This window comes from Convolutriloba macropyga, chromosome 6, assembly GCF_964194025.1.
Source record: "Convolutriloba macropyga chromosome 6, txConMacr16.3, whole genome shotgun sequence".
NCBI classification, from domain to species: domain Eukaryota; kingdom Metazoa; phylum Xenacoelomorpha; order Acoela; family Convolutidae; genus Convolutriloba; species Convolutriloba macropyga.
This window is the reverse complement of record NC_134473.1, coordinates 5,528,777-5,544,720: the sequence shown is the minus strand read 5'-3', so window position 1 is coordinate 5,544,720 and position 15,944 is coordinate 5,528,777. Positions and strand designations below refer to the sequence as shown.

At 34.0% G+C, this 15,944-nt stretch overlaps 1 protein-coding gene across 3 annotated transcripts in view; it reads left to right on the top strand.

Annotated features, from left to right (window-relative positions):
* Positions 1 to 15,128, top strand: part of LOC142341449 (uncharacterized) — a 39,562-nt gene extending 24,434 nt beyond the window's left edge. For all 3 annotated transcript variants that reach the window (XM_075392399.1, XM_075392401.1, XM_075392402.1), the window contains 2 exons: positions 13,103 to 13,611; positions 14,475 to 15,128. In XM_075392399.1, the coding sequence (XP_075248514.1) occupies positions 13,103 to 13,611; positions 14,475 to 14,910 (945 nt within the window). In that variant the 3' untranslated portion in view covers positions 14,911 to 15,128. The remainder of the gene's footprint in view (positions 1 to 13,102; positions 13,612 to 14,474) is intronic.
* Positions 15,129 to 15,944: the final 816 nt, after the last annotated feature.

Genomic DNA, 15,944 nt, shown 5'->3' with positions numbered 1-15,944 from the left:
ATTTGAAAAATTTTTTTGTTCACGCAATTTTGGCAAATAAACAACATTAAGGGGAGCTAATCCACTTTTTTCTTAGCCCCTCAATTTCAAAATGTTCTGATCGAAGAGTTTTTAATTGCTCTCAAACGAAGTTTGTAGCAATTATATTAGTCCTGTCGGTCTTTTTTTATGCGATTTTTCGCTTGACCGATTTTTTGTCTGACGCTTTTGACTTTTTGTCCTCAAAAACGGAATAAACAGGTAGTGCCCAGCGGGCATTAAGTGCTCTTAGCGCCTTTCAGCTCTGTTTCAGCCCAAAACCGTTTTGGAGACTTATACTTATTGTGTTAAGAGCGGTTCTTAGAGGTTGAACACCCCCCCAACTGTTGACCCCCCCCCCACTATTGCCCCCACCCCCCCCCACCGCGCGGTTACCCCCTTCCCACCCGACTGTTGCCACCTCCATCATTCAGCACCCCAGTGCACCCCCCCCCCCCCCCCCCTCTGCGTCGCTACTGACGAACAACCGCTCGCTAAAAACACGCAAATTTATACTAATTTTCAAAAAAAATTTCAAGCTTTTTGAAAATTTTTGTCATTTTTTGAGTTTTATCAACCCTAAATGTCAAGGTACCCTTTTCATGGTTTGATAATAGGTTACTGCATAGCTTCTAGTGGTAATAGAATGGTTTCGACATTTCAACATTACGAATTTTTGCAATTTTTTTTACAAAACTTTCAAATTTTTTTAAGCTTTTTGAAAATTTTTGTCATTTTTTGAGTTTTATCAGCCTTAAATGTCAAGGAACCCACTCGATGGTTTGATAATAGATTACTGCATAGCTTCTAGTGGTAATAGAATGGTTTCGACATTTCAACATTACGAATTTTTGCATTTCTTTGACAAAACTTTCAAATTTTTTCAAGCTTTTTGAAATGTTTTGTCATTTTTTGAGTTTTATGAGCCCTAAATGTCAAGGAACCCACTCCATGGTTTGATAATAGGTTACTGCATAGCTTCTAGTGGTAATAAAATGGTTTTGACATTTCAACATTACGAATTTTTGCCTTTCTTTGACAAAACTTTCAAATTTTTTCAAGCTTTTTGAAATGTTTTGTCATTTTTTGAGTTTTATGAGCCCTAAATGTCAAGGGACCCACTCCATGGTTTGATAATAGGTTACTGCATAGCTTCTAGTGGTAATAAAATGGTTTTGACATTTCAACATTACGAATTTTTGCATTTCTTTGACAAAACTTTCAAATTTTTTCAAGCTTTTTGAAATGTTTTGTCATTTTTTGAGTTTTATGAGCCCTAAATGTCAAGGAACCCACTCCATGGTTTGATAATAGGTTACTGCATAGCTTCTAGTGGTAATAAAATGGTTTTGACATTTCAACATTAGGAATTTTTACATTTTTTGGCAAAACTTTCAAATTTTTTCAAGCTTTTTGAAATGTTTTGTCATTTTTTAAGTTTTATCAGCCTTAAATGTCAAGGAACCCACTCGATGGTTTGATAATAGGTTACTGCATAGCTTCTAGTGGTAATAGAATGGTTTCGACATTTCAACATTACGAATTTTTGCTTTTTTTTTTACAAAACTTTCAAATTTTTACAAGCTTTTTGAAATGTTTTGTCATTTTCTGAGTTTTATCAGCCCTAAATGTCAGGAACCCACTCCATGGTTTGATAATAGGTTACTGCATAGCTTCTAGTGGTAATAGAATGGTTTCGACATTTCAACATTACGAATTTCTGCTTTTTTTTTTACAAAACTTTCAAATTTTTTTAAGCTTTTTGAAAATTTTTGTCATTTTTTGAGTTTTATCAGCCTTAAATGTCAAGGAACCCACTCGATGGTTTGATAATAAGTTACTGCATAGCTTCTAGTGGTAATAGAATGGTTTCGACATTTCAACATTACGAATTTTTGCTTTTTTTTTTACAAAACTTTCAAATTTTTACAAGCTTTTTGAAATGTTTTGTCATTTTCTGAGTTTTATCAGCCCTAAATGTCAGGAACCCACTCCATGGTTTGATAATAGGTTACTGCATAGCTTCTAGTGGTAATAGAATGGTTTTGACATTTCAACAATAGGAATTTTTACATTTTTTGACAAAACTTTCAAATTTTTTCAAGATTTTGGAAAATTTTTGTCGTTTTTTTAGGTTTATCGAGCTTCAAGTGCCAAGCAGCCTCCTCTAGGGTATGATAATAGGGTTTGCTGCATAATTTCTAATGGTAATGGAATGGTTTCTAACGTTTTAGCATCACGATTTTTAGCAATTGTTTGATAAAACTTGATTTTTTTTCAGATTTTTCAAAATTTGTTGTCATTATGTAAGTTTTCCAGCCCCAGGAACCAAGAAACCTCCTGTAGGCCTTGATGATAGGTTACTAAAATCTTTTATTGGCGAAAGAATAGTTTTCAATTTTTTAATATCTTAAATTTTATCGATTTTTTCATAAAATTTGCAATTTTTTCTGACAATTTTTGTCATTTTTTGGGTTTATCGAGACTCAAGAGCAAAGGAACCTCCTCTAGATTTTGTTAATAACGTATTGTATAGTTTCTAGATGCAATGGATTGTTTTTAATGATTATAACATCTAACGAGAATTAGCATCTTTTTGAAATTTTCGGCAATACTTTTTGAAATTGTTTGTCGTTTTTTTTTTTGGTTTTTCCAGCCTCAAGAGCCAAGAAACCTCCTACGAGGTTTAATAGTAGGCCGCTGCTCAGTTGTTAGAGTTAATGGAATAGTTATCATTATGTTAATGACTGAGTTTTCGCAATTTTTTGATAAAATTTAATTTGAATTTTTTTTTGAAAAATTGTTATCATTTATGGATCTTTATGAGCCAGTGAAACTATTTAGGGCTTGAAATAGGATTACCGGATAGGCTCTTGACACACTGGAATTGTTTTCTTATGACATTAGTATTGCGAATATTAGCAAGATTTTGTTAAAATTTGCAATTGTTTCCTAAATTTTTGAATATTTTTGTCATTTTCTGAGTTATCATTAATGGCCAATGATGCTTTGTAAGTCTTGCAGATGGGTTACATTGCAAAATTCGAGAGACAAAAATTGTTTTTGAACATTTTCTTTCCTGCGAAATGTGGAAACTTTTCTTTTGAATTTTGCACTTTCACTTTCTATATAATTTAGTTACGAACAAGGCTAGAAAACTTGAATTTGGAGAGTCGAATCTTATCATGGAAAGAATTCTTAGCTCTCTCTCTTTCTCTCTCTCTCTCTGTGTTTTGGCTGGAGTTTCTTCCCTGCGCTTTTTCGCTCACGTTTAATCTCACACACTCTCTCTCTCCTTAACTATTTTGTTGATGCCGCATTTCAGCGGCTGTTATGTGGCGTGATGTCATCGTCTTTTACCCTATTCTCAGGCCCATTCAATCAAGTTAACCTCACTAAACAGTGACTAGGTACTGACGAAGCCAACCGCTCGCCGGTCGTTTGAGAGCAATTCGCCCGACGTTAGTCGGTTATGTTTGAATTCTGAATTTGTTTGATTTTTAGTTGTTATTGAGATTTTGGCCATTTGTGCATTTTCTGCCTCCTTGCCATAGTTTACCGCAATCCATAACCCCTCGGCCAAATTATTGTTGTAATGTGAGAGTCATATATAGTTGTTGACTTCTAGTATAAACACTTATCAAGAAAGGTAACGATTTTTTATTTTTGTTTCAAATTTTTGGGAAGTTCAGAAGGATTTGCGGATTCATCCTCAGAAAATTAAGCAAGCAGAGCTGACAGAAAATGCTTCAGAAACTGTTCGGGTATGCATCGTGCGCTTTCATTTTGTGTGTTGTGAGTTTCGTGCTAATTACGACCGTTTTGAGAAAACTTAAGGCCAATAACGGCATAATTTTTTTTCAAAAATTTTAAGTTATTTTATTATTTGAAAGTACTGAGATGAGAAAAATATTGAGAACAGATTTTTTATTTGAGCTTCACGGTAACTGAAAAGTTGTCAGTAGCTATATTCTTTAAAAATTGATTTATATATTATTTTCAGAAGATGGGTATCAGACTAGCTTCTGTAAATTTTTGGTCTATTGATTGAGCTGGTAAATCAGTTAGTTCTGTGTTTCTGAAATTCTTTTTTGCATTCTTTTTTTAGTGTTTGACAAATGTCACCTTCGGGAACTTGTTTTTTCCCCCTCTAAACCTAAAATTTCTTAACAAACGCCGTCGAATAAGCCGCATATAGATCTTCCCTCTCTAATAACTGCTCTGATCTAAAAGATTGATTGCGGTGAATGCTCATTACAATGATAAAACTTGAACTCATCTCAGATGAGAAGAGTAACGCGTTACTGAAAAAAACAAAGAAAATGACTTACAGTTTTGTTTCTCTGACAATTGTCATCATTATTTTTATCATACAATTTTCAATTTGTTCATTTGGATTTTTTTGTTGCTAAAATGTTTGAAATGACCATTGTGCATTTTAGTTTTGCAACATATTGAGCTGTTTGATATAGGTGTCTTCGATTGTGGTTCACAATACTTTTTTTAAATTGGAAACCTATTAGATATTTTTTGGAATTTTTCGGAAATACTTGGTATATTGCGCTATTTGTTGGACAATTCAAATAATGTTTTCGTTCCACTTTTTTGCCAAAACAAATGTTGGTAAGCGAGCGCAGAAATATTTTTTCTCTCTGATGCTTTCAAAAGCTTTACTTGTATATGAACATATAAGCTTGAAAATTAGAGGGATTGAATGAGAAAACTGAAAAAAAGCGTCGAATAAGTCTTTTTTACATTTTTTGTCTTATTATTCAGCAATTGTTGAGTTTTTTTTCGTTCTTATTAAATGCAGTTCCTGGATTTTATACAATTATTGAAGCGGCTATTACCTATTTTAATATAAAAATGATATGTCTTTCTTGAACGTATTGCGCCTATTTTTTTTTTAAAAAAAAACTTCCTCTGCAATAGCAGTATGCTCTTTTTAAGATTGAACGAAAAAAAATTCTTCCATTAAATCTATTTCAAATGTTTTTAAACGGATTCCGTTTATGTAATTTTAATTTTAGTCCTTAGTTTTTTTCACTGATTTTGGAACCTTCTGAGTTTTGACTCCTCTTTAAGTCGAGAACCAGTTGAAGTCATACACGAATCACATTTCCAGTAATCTTATTTGAAAAATTAACAGGCTTCATTACCGAGCCAAAACTGGGATTCAGTTAGAAGTATAAAATTGCGGGTCAAAAGTTATAAGTTTTTGAGTAAAACGTATGCTGTTTGCCAAGTGGTGTCAAATGAGAGAGAAAACAGACTCTTCGCTGTATACTGTTATTAATCTTGAGTTGTTATTTTATATCTTGATATTGTCCAGAAAATTGTTTTTGTTCGATTGGTTTCCAACTGAACTCTCAATAGTTCGTTCTTAATATTTTTTTGTAGAATTTTTCTCCGTAATATAAACCATTTGAGGTTTTGATTTGACATATGCGTTCCAGGGAAACAAGATTTTGATTTAAACAATCATATAATTTTTCATCTTTCATATAGTTTTTCATATAATTTATCTTCATATAATCTTTCATATAATTTAATCTTTCATATGATTTATCATTTTTTCTCAATTTTTCTTAAATTATGGAAAGCAACGCTCGACAGCATCTTGCTAATTATGGCCGTTTTGAGAAAACTTAAGGTCAACAGCGGCATAAATTTTTTCGAAAGAATTGCCTAGTTTCCATACAGGGAATTGGTTTTTTTATCATCTGAATTTTGGCAGAATTGTGAATCTTCAGGCGACTACAGGTTTAATTTTTTGCTTAATAGTTCGAATTAGATGATGTCTTATGAATTCTATTTGATAAATCCCTGTTTAAAAATGTCGCGATGGATGCGCATAGTAAAATGTTTAATATCAAAATCAAGTTTATAATCTGATAGTTTCCTGGTTGTCTGGCTGTTATTTATGAATGGTCTGCCAAAAATGTTTTTTTTTTCTCATAGTTCTAGAACTTCCTGTTTGTAATCTCAGGAGCTTTGCGCGTTTGTTTTTTTTTTTCAAGTGAAAATTTTGAAGTTTTAAAGTTTAAATGGGCGCTGAACAGAATAATATGGACAGAGTTACAATACAGACTTTAAACGTCAGTGTTCAGCATTAGAGTTATCTTTTACTAGGATTCGGGGTAATTTTATTAGCTCCGAAAATCAAAACCAACAATCGCAAAAACGCCAAAAAGAACACAATCAATGGTGACTCGGACCGAACCATTGACAATAATTGAGCGTAATCGACGTGAAATATAAACTATGATTAATACTCGTTAATTTTATAATCTATAATTGACTATAAATCTATAATTTTATTGTCTATAATTGACCTGACTGTCTTGGGTTACTAAGTAGATTAGCTTATTTTTTCGATGTCCGTTGTCGATTCATTAGCTGTTTTTTTTTGCTAAAGTAGATTCTGTTTACTCGTTTAAATTCACGCGCATGCTTTTGAATAAAAAATAAGAATTAGCTTCCAAAATTAAGTAACCCTCATCAATCGATTCGTAGTCACGTGATCTAACACCCTAACCATTGTATTTTGACGCGAAACATTTGAATAAACCGAATAAACTACTGAAACTAGATGCAATTTTTAAATCAATTTTGCTATTATTAGTTAGCAGTGATTATAATAGAGGAAAAAATCAATGTTATTTCTCATGTAGTGTTTCACAGAAAGGAAAATGAGGTATTTTTAGAGTTAAAATTAATTCACGTGAATAAATTTGTGGCCATTTATTCCTTTGCGTGATATTCCGATCCCCACGGAGCTCAATGCATTCGATGCTCAGGTTTTCCTCCATCCACTTAATTCCTTTATCAGGAAATGCGTTTCCCCGCAGGACGCGGCTCCACAAATTTGTAGAAAATTTCCAATCACCCTTGCCTTCCAACAGCAATTTCCCCTCCCCTTCTCAACATCAAACCCCCCCCCCCCCCTCCCTTGCCCCCTTACCCTCGCTCGCTGCCAACGTCATTTTCGTTCCCAATTTTTGCGTCGCCCCCTCCACATCAAATGCCCTGCCGTGTCCATCCCCCCCCCCCCACCCCGGACTTCGTTTTCCAATTTCTTCTAAAAAACAGCTGAATCATCCTGAACTATTAGGGCAAATTTATGTCGCCTAAATACACTTGAAACTTCTTTTCGAAGTTTACGTTTTTATGAGACCCACTTCTTAACTGTCCATTGCGCCGAGTGTACACTGTTGTGCAGAAAAGTTAATTTTCTTTTTGAAAATTTGAAATGTAAGCTTTTGTGCCCTACAGCGATAATCGCGGTAGAATAGGGTTTCTAACTGTAGCGCGGGTTGGGGGGGGGGGGGGGGGGGGTTAAAGACGACCGACTATTGCCACTTCTAGCTAGAGCGACCATTGAAATGAGAGGTGGTATAGAGCTCTACGGCACTGTGTTGTTCCTAAAGCCTTAACTACCCCTAACCTAGCTACACAAAATATCCCCTGCCTACAGTTCCATGGGAAAGAACGAGGAAAAGAATGGGAGATAGAAAGATTCCTAAATATCACAGGAAAGCTCCCCGCCGTAATATTTTTCTCCTAGCTTTCAAATCCATTTCTTTTTACCACCACCACCACTACCAACAACATTTCTCCCACTTTTGTATCTTTCCCAGTTTTTGCCATATTCCCCTCTGTTCCTTCCCTCTCCTCCATTCGTTCACTCTCCCACGCTAGGCTGTATTCTTCCATACGTGGATATTAATTCCCTGTTACATTTTGGTAGTAGTAAAATTGAGCACACAGAAATTTCACAAGCAGTAAAAATTAACCATTGTATAAAATACCTATTTTGTCCCCATATTTTCGTCACTATTCTCGTAGGGAAAGAAAGCCAAGACAAGGGGGAACGAAATTGCGAGCAAAAAAGAAACAAAGATAGCCCCGAGCCTTTTTCCAGCCGCCTTTTTCAATCACACGCCAACCACTGGTCTCAGTATTCTTGTAAATTCAACACCAAAAAATTTCCATCAGTTTTCTATACCTGAACAAAAAAACCGTCAAGCAAAACAGTTCACGCAAGTTAGAGTAGGAGTTTCAATTTTAAAAAATGAACCTTCATTATTAAGTTCACTTTTCCCACTTCCATAAATTTTATTTCGAGCTTAAAGCTTCATTCAAGTTCCTTTTTCAAACCCCCTTATTGTTTTGAGCCCAAAGTTTTGTTTAAAGTTCATTTTTTACCCGTTAATTAGTTAGAGTAAGTCTTGTTAAGCGCGTCAATTGCTATAATTGCGGTGAAATTTTTATTTGTTTGCAACGAAACAACAATTTGAAGAGAATTTTTTTTTCGGGCGAAAACTTCTGAAAATGTTATTTTCCTCATCTTACGCGGCAACTCTTCGGAATTGGACGTTTTTACAGTCATTCAATTCCAAATCAGAGCTCGACAATTTCGTTTCGGAGAACAATTACGCGCGCCGCTTTTCCGACAAACTATCATACGGTCAAAAAATTACATATTGTTGTAAATTTCGACAAAAATTTAACTGCAAAGCCGCAATTTATGCCAAATTTCCGAAAGAGCCAGGACTGATATCCGTTTATTTGAGCGAGAATCATTGTCACGAGTTAATCGAACCGGAGGGTGCAAAAAACTTTCCAGAAAAATTAGCCGAAAGCGTCCGACAGTGTCTTTTAGACGGCTACGGTTCAACCGACATTCACCGGCATGTTAATTGCGAATTTCAAGAGCTGAAACTGAGCAGGATTCAAATTTCCAACTTAATTCAGCGCACAAAACGCAAATTGCACGCGCAAATAATGGCTGAATACGCGACATTGACGAATAATCCCGAAAATCTTGGAGTAAATTTAAATGACGTGATTAATGAAGTTAAACGGAACGGGAATTATGATTTAAGCGAAGCTCCGCTTTTGACCATCTTGGCTAAAAAGCCCAAATTGGAATACGATTCGCCCAATGGTGGTTGTACAATTCTCGACTTTTCGGCTAAATTTTACCCGGATGATACGGAGATTCCAATTATAGAACCAGAACCAGTACCAGACGTGAGTTTATGAAGCTCGCTTTGTATTATCAACTTTTTTTGAGAGGTCTTCAATATACAATAATGCTATCAGTTTTCTGGGTTCTGCTCAAAGTTTTTTCAACGATTTTAGAGGTTTATAAAACAAACAAACAAAATAAAGTTTCAGTATTAAAGTCTTAATATTCTTTGCCCTGAAATATCAGAATTGTCGGTTGATGATTCGTACTAATTATTTATCAGTCATATTGTAAGATTCTGTATCCTCAGAACAAATTTTATCAAATGTTTCAAGATTTTGAAACGAAATATGCAAGACTAGCATCCATTTTGTACAAATGTTTAATATGTTTTTTTTGTACTTATTTGCATTTCTTTCTGGAAGAAAGCGCAAGAATGTTAAATTATTGTCCAATTTTGAAAAATTTTGACTGTGTTAGAGCTTTGTTGCCAGTTTCTGCTGTTTTGAGTATTTTGATAAATTCTGGAACTTAATTTCGTTATTTTATGTAACCAATTTGTTTACGCTTTTTTCGTCAGAAATAAACAAATTGTGATCAAGTAAAGATAATGAAGAAAAATGGCTACATTTTGCTATTTTCTTAATAGGTACTTTTTAGTATGGCTGCATAAATATTTGACTTATTGATTTTTTTATTTTCCTTCTGCGTTTATAAATGGAGGTTTTCTACTAAATTGGTGAAAACGAATCTTGTGCTTTAAGACATTTTAAATTAAATATGTTTTTTGTCTGTAATTCAGTATTAACTGTAAAGTTTGGTTTCCAACGATGAATTTTCTGCCGCTTTTTAAATTTCTAGGCTTAAGATTTTCACATTCAATACGTGGCCAATATCCGAAAAATCGATTATATACATGTTCGATTTGGTCGCCCTTTTTAATAAAAACGACCTATGTTTAAAGATTAGAGTTGCAAGCAGGCGTGGAAACGAGTGATACTAGGTTAAATTATTTTTCAAATTTCCTTAAACCCACCGCTTTCCCACAGATACAGTATCTAATTACCGAAATTAAAGAAAGCTTAATTGGTGATTAATTTCAGAAATTTCTTTCTCGATACAAATTCTGGATTAACAAGACGATAAGTGGTTTCGAAATTCCCATAGCTTTTTTCACAAAAACAATTAAGTCTTTGAATTTGATCTCAAGAAATTACTAATAAAATTTGGTCATTAATGAAGAATTCGGCTCATTACATGCTCAAAAGGGTTTCGTTTCAACCATTAATTAATTGTTTCCAAAATTAATTGAAATTTGCTTTTACGTACATTGGCCGCGTAATGTATGGTTTTCTGATTCATACAAGCTTCTAAAACATGAATTGTTCTGCATGGTTCAGATTAATGTTTCTGTTATCCATTTGTGTTAAAACGTTTATTTGATGGGAGCCGTTCGATGTCGTGCATAAACATTTTGATCCTACATTAAAATTATCACGGTTTTCTCACTTTGGAATTTTTGAAGCAAAGTTAACACCGTTTTAATACCTTTGAATTTTATGAAGCAAAGTTTTTACTCAATGATTGTGGCAATGAACTCCCGAAATCCAAAAAAATGACGTTTTCGATTGGAAAGAAATTTGATAACCAATTGACAACGGGACGATTTTTTCTTCACTTAAAACATATTTCTGAAATTTCCACTGAAAAACAATTGGACTCCGTATTGTTATCGGAGATATAGAAACGAATATAAACTTCTGGAAACTTATACTCCTAATGGTAGAGCACGACACTGCTCAAAGCTATCAGACTTGTCAAAAGCCCCTTTTGTGCCAAAAAAATTGTTTAATTTATGGTACTTGTTCTTCAAAACACCTCAGATTATTACGTTTTTATGCGATCACACAACTGAGGTAAAAGTTTTCAGAGGTGAAAGAATACAAAACTAATATTTTTTAATTTCTGCTATTTTCAAAGTTTGATCCTCTTGTATTCCAGCCAAATAAACATTTTTCTCATCATGGCCACATAAACATAACTATACAAATTGCTTTAGCTAATAGTTATCACCGTGTCCAAGTCTGAAAATGCAAATTTGCTCAATTGTTCCTTTCAGTAATTATCGGAAATGTTCATAGTTTTGTAATTATCAAAATTTTTTGCTTCAGCATATCGATAAAAAATTATTTGCAAAAGTGAGTTTCTGGAACAATCTTCATCTTTTTCTTCTGTAAAAATAACTGTTTTTAGTAGAAGGTCCTGAAAAATTTTTTGATTTTAAAATAAAGATAAGTTAAAATTAAAATTACGATATACATGATTTAGCGGCTCAATCTGAAATTTTTTCTTAGCCATCTGCGGTTCAAATTGATTTATAAAGTTAAGGAAATATTACTTGAATAATTAAATTGAGTGAAAATTTAAGCTAACATTGAGGTATAATATTATAAGCTCTTTCTCAGCAGTTTTACAGTAACAACACTTAAGTTAAATTTAGTATTCGATTAGCGCTGTACTGTGAGGAACTAGGCGTGTTTTGACTGTTTGATTACCGTTTCTGCTGTTTATAAGCAATCTATATATCGGGTTAGGAGCTGTAAACAATTATCTCAGGGAAATTTTCACATAAAAACGAATAGCTTAGTATATTCCAAAAAGTTTTTTATCTGTAAAAACCAGAACCTAATGTACTTTACTGAATTTCTCGCTAAAAGCGCATAAATGAGGTTTCCATTTTTTTTATTTACCTTTTTTTATAAAGGGTGTATTTTATATCTTTGTCAAGCCATCTCGTTAGAGCGTTGGTTGCTTCGCTGGCGTGTTCTATTCTTATAACCATAGACATTATATCGCATGCTTGAATGTATGTAGTTCAAAAAATGCAATTTTATTTTTCAGTCTATAATTTTTTCTTTCTTTCGTGAACACAAAAATTTTCCCCACTGAAAAGTTTTGCTGATGCTGCTGCTTTTTAAAATTTTTTAAAGATTTTTTTTGCTTTTTTTAATTTGATCCTCTTGTATTGCTGCCAAATAAACATTTTTCTCATCATGGCCTCATAACTATCAGGAGATTAGGCAGAAGATCATGTTAGACTCTGAAGACGAAAATGAGAAAATTGAACAGAAACCGTCTTTTGAATCTGTATTGCTGCTATCGATTTTTGTTGAAATCATTGGTTCATTTTTTTAAGTTTTCTTCAATTTGCAAGACACCCTTTCCAGTACATTTTGCTTGTATTTTAAATTCAAAGGTGTTCACCAATCATTAAACTGGTTTTGGTTGAAATGTAGGTAATTGGCACATAATTAATTATTTTTGCTTTTTTGCTGCTGAATAAGGGTCATTGAATACACTATTGGTGTTCCAAAACCATTAAATGATATAATATAACCAAGTTTGTTAATTCTTAGGTTATTTTTTGGTTGTTTGTGCTTTTTACATTGCTTCTTTTAATTAGAGTGCATATTATATTCTTATTTTTTAATAATTTCAAACAATTTTTGCTGTTTTATTTCTTTTTTAGTTTTGAAATCCAATCAAAATTTGTGGTTACTTTGTTTTCAAAAATGCAACTCCTAATATACATAATTTGGTGGAATTTTTCCTTAGCCATTTGGCGTTCAATTTAAATTGTAAAGTTAGGGAAATATTACTTGAATAATTGAGTGAAAATTTCAGCTTACCTTGAGGTACAATATAATAAACTCTTTCTCAGCAGTTTTATAGCAGTTGCTGAAATATTCTCTAGTCTGAAAAAAATTAGATATAAATTGCTTAAATTTTGAAATGTTTTTTTAAATCTATTTCTGATATATAAGTATTTCGTATAAACATTTATTCCTCTATTATTTGCTCATTCCAAGTTAACTTGTTCAAGTAAGTTCGTGTAAAAGTTCAGTAAGTGCTCCCTGAATTTTCAAGGTAAATAAAATTTAATATACAATTTATTTAGTACTCACCGAGCTTCCTTTTTTCTCCAATTAATTTCGAACACTTTAATGGCTCATCTATATAAACAGAATTCTCGTCTGGAACGCTACCTTAGCTTATCATTTTTTTCTAGCCAGATTGTTTCATTGCATTTTTTCAAAAAAATTGTTTCAGTCTGTGGTATCTTCGGTCAACTCTCACCAACCATCCGGATCCATTGCAACAACATCCAGCGCCTCCACTTCCGCCCAACCTGGAATCCAATTTCATTCAGACCCTCTCACTTCACAAACATCCACAGACAACCCTGGAACCCAACTAGTCGGCGGGGCAGCTGATGTTCCGGGTTCCGGGCACCCGGGAGGTCTCCTTGGACCCTCGGGTCATGCTGGAACCGCTGCGATAATGACGTCAGAGAGCTCCGAGGACATTTTAATGAGCGAAGGGAACTCGCCGACTATGAGTACTTTTCACACTCCGAACTGCGTGTCACTAGATGTTGGAGGTCACCTACATTATACATCAGTATCAACTTTATCAAAATTTCCGACTTCCAATTTGTACAAGTTGACTTTGGGGAGTGAGGAGGGTAAATGTGATGTCGTGAACGGCGATCGACTGAGGCAGTGTTCATTCATTGATAGAGATCCGACTGTGTTTGAGTACATCCTCAATTATATTAGGTTAGCACGCTGGACATCTGTCTACATTTTGCGTGTTACCCAGTCAAATGGGCCATTCAAATGCTCAAACAGACATTCAATGACTTAAATAGCAGATAAAATGGGAAATTATTTTTTGTCTCGTCGCGGATTTCAGAAATAGCGTACCAAGTTTTGCACACTTTCATAGTAGTATATTTAGTCCCATAAAGTTGCAACGCTATCTAACGTTTCAAAGGTCAAAGTTCAAATTTAAAACATGCCGACATGAGCACTTTGATTTTCATTTGCATGTTGGGAATTTTTCGAACGTTCGCTTGCGTTGCAACTTTATGGCACTAACTATATATAGTATAGCGCGTCCCATAAAGTTGAAATAAGCGAACGTTTCAAAAGCCACAGGTTAGAGTTCAAAGGTCAAAGTTCAAATTTAAAACATGTAGAAAAAATTGATGAATGAAAGCCTAATGCAAAAAACGTTGGCATTCAAATGACCACATTGATGCTCAATTGCACGTTTTTGGCGTTTTTCGAACGTTCGCTTATTTCAACTTTATGGGACAGACTATAATTGTGAAGACTATAAGTGTTTAAGTTTTTATTTGGAATCCAATTGTTACAGAAAGGATCCAATAATATAGTCTGTTCCATAAAGTTGAAATAATCGAACGTTCGAAAAACGCCAAAAACGTGCAATTGAGCATCAATGTGGTCATTTAAATGTCAACGCTTTTTCTATTCAGCCTTAATTCATCCATTGGTTCTACATCTTTTAAAATTCAACGTTGAACTTTGAACTCTAACCTGTGGCTTTTGAAACGTTTGCTTATTTCAACTTTATGGGACACGCTATATGTTTCTTCACCTGTTTTTTTTTATTTTAGGAGCGACAATTTATGTTTGCCAAGCGACTTCAACAAATTTGACCTGCTTCAAATCGAAGCTTCCTTCTATGACATTCCGGGACTGGACACTGAAGTTGAACGCCAGCGATCCAAGTCCACAAAATACTCCAAAGCCAAAACAGAGCCAACAGAATCACATTATCTGCTTCTCGAATTTTACAGAATATCAAAAAAGATTGAAATTAGCGGCGAGCGAAAAGCTGTTGACCTAATTTTCAACCCTCAAACTGATGTTTTTGTGGACCCCAGTTGCCAGTATTACCAAAGTTTTCCTCTATCGGACAGCGTGAAAAATTTAGCAGTACCCCAAGCTGTGGACAGAATTCTATCTTATGGAACTTATAAGCTTTTCAAAGTGTCGACAATCACTTTAGAGAACGAACCAATCACAAGCTATCATTTCGTTATCCAATAGAAATCAACTATTTGTCCAATCATAGTTGCTTCTAGACAAGCAGTAGAGTTTAAAAACTTTGATGAAATATGTTAGATGCATGCCTGACTTTGCAACAGTCTTACTCTCTGAATCATAGTAAAAGCTTCTTTTGTTGATTAATACATTTCCGTATATTTAAAGTTGAGATCATACATAAAGCTATACTTCAAAATTTTAATTGCAATATTTCCACTTCATTATTTTTTAGCATTTCCCCATAAGAATATATTTTTAAGTCTGGCTCTATATTTCTCAAACATTCCTAAACAAAAACGAATGGAAGTTCGGTCTGAATCTGTTATAGAAAGCAGGAATGTAGAACTGGACATATTTATTGTCTGCAACAAAATTTTGACGTTGGAAGAAACGTAGGACAGAAGCTGATCTTCTTAGTAAAATTCTTTGTGAAATTTCAGTTAATTTTTTGAGTAGTTCAAAAATGTGCATGACTTTTATGGAGTACTTGTGCTTCGATTCTCGTTCCAGGTAAAAGGACGTTGATTTAGGCTTATTAAAAATAATTCTGGCTATTTGTTTTATTTGTTCCATTGACAAAATTAGGGTTGTGTTGTTCCAGACACTAGTACGCCATAGCTCACAACAGGCTGGACATACACCTTGTATTTTAACAACATTTGTTTAATAGCGGCACAGCGATAGCTGGGGCTATTATTGGCCTTCTCTTAGTTTTTTGCAATTCAAAGAATTTGAATTGTATTGGGGCGCTGTCTTTTTTTTAAGATCTGTTCACATATTTTCATGATTTTTGAAGTCAAATTGGAGTAGTGATTTTGGTCACGCCGAAACAGGAAGTGGAGCAAGAAATCGAGTGGTTTTGCGGCGTGAAATTTTTTTGCTCTAAAATTAAAGTAGAGTGAGAAAACCGTGTTCGAACAAAAATTCGCTTTCTCGCTAGAGGTTTTTTGTTCACATGCGGCAATTTCGCTTGGATTCTTTCTGTTTTTTCAATTTTTTGGATCGGATTTTTTTCTAAATGGTTTTCCCAACCCATT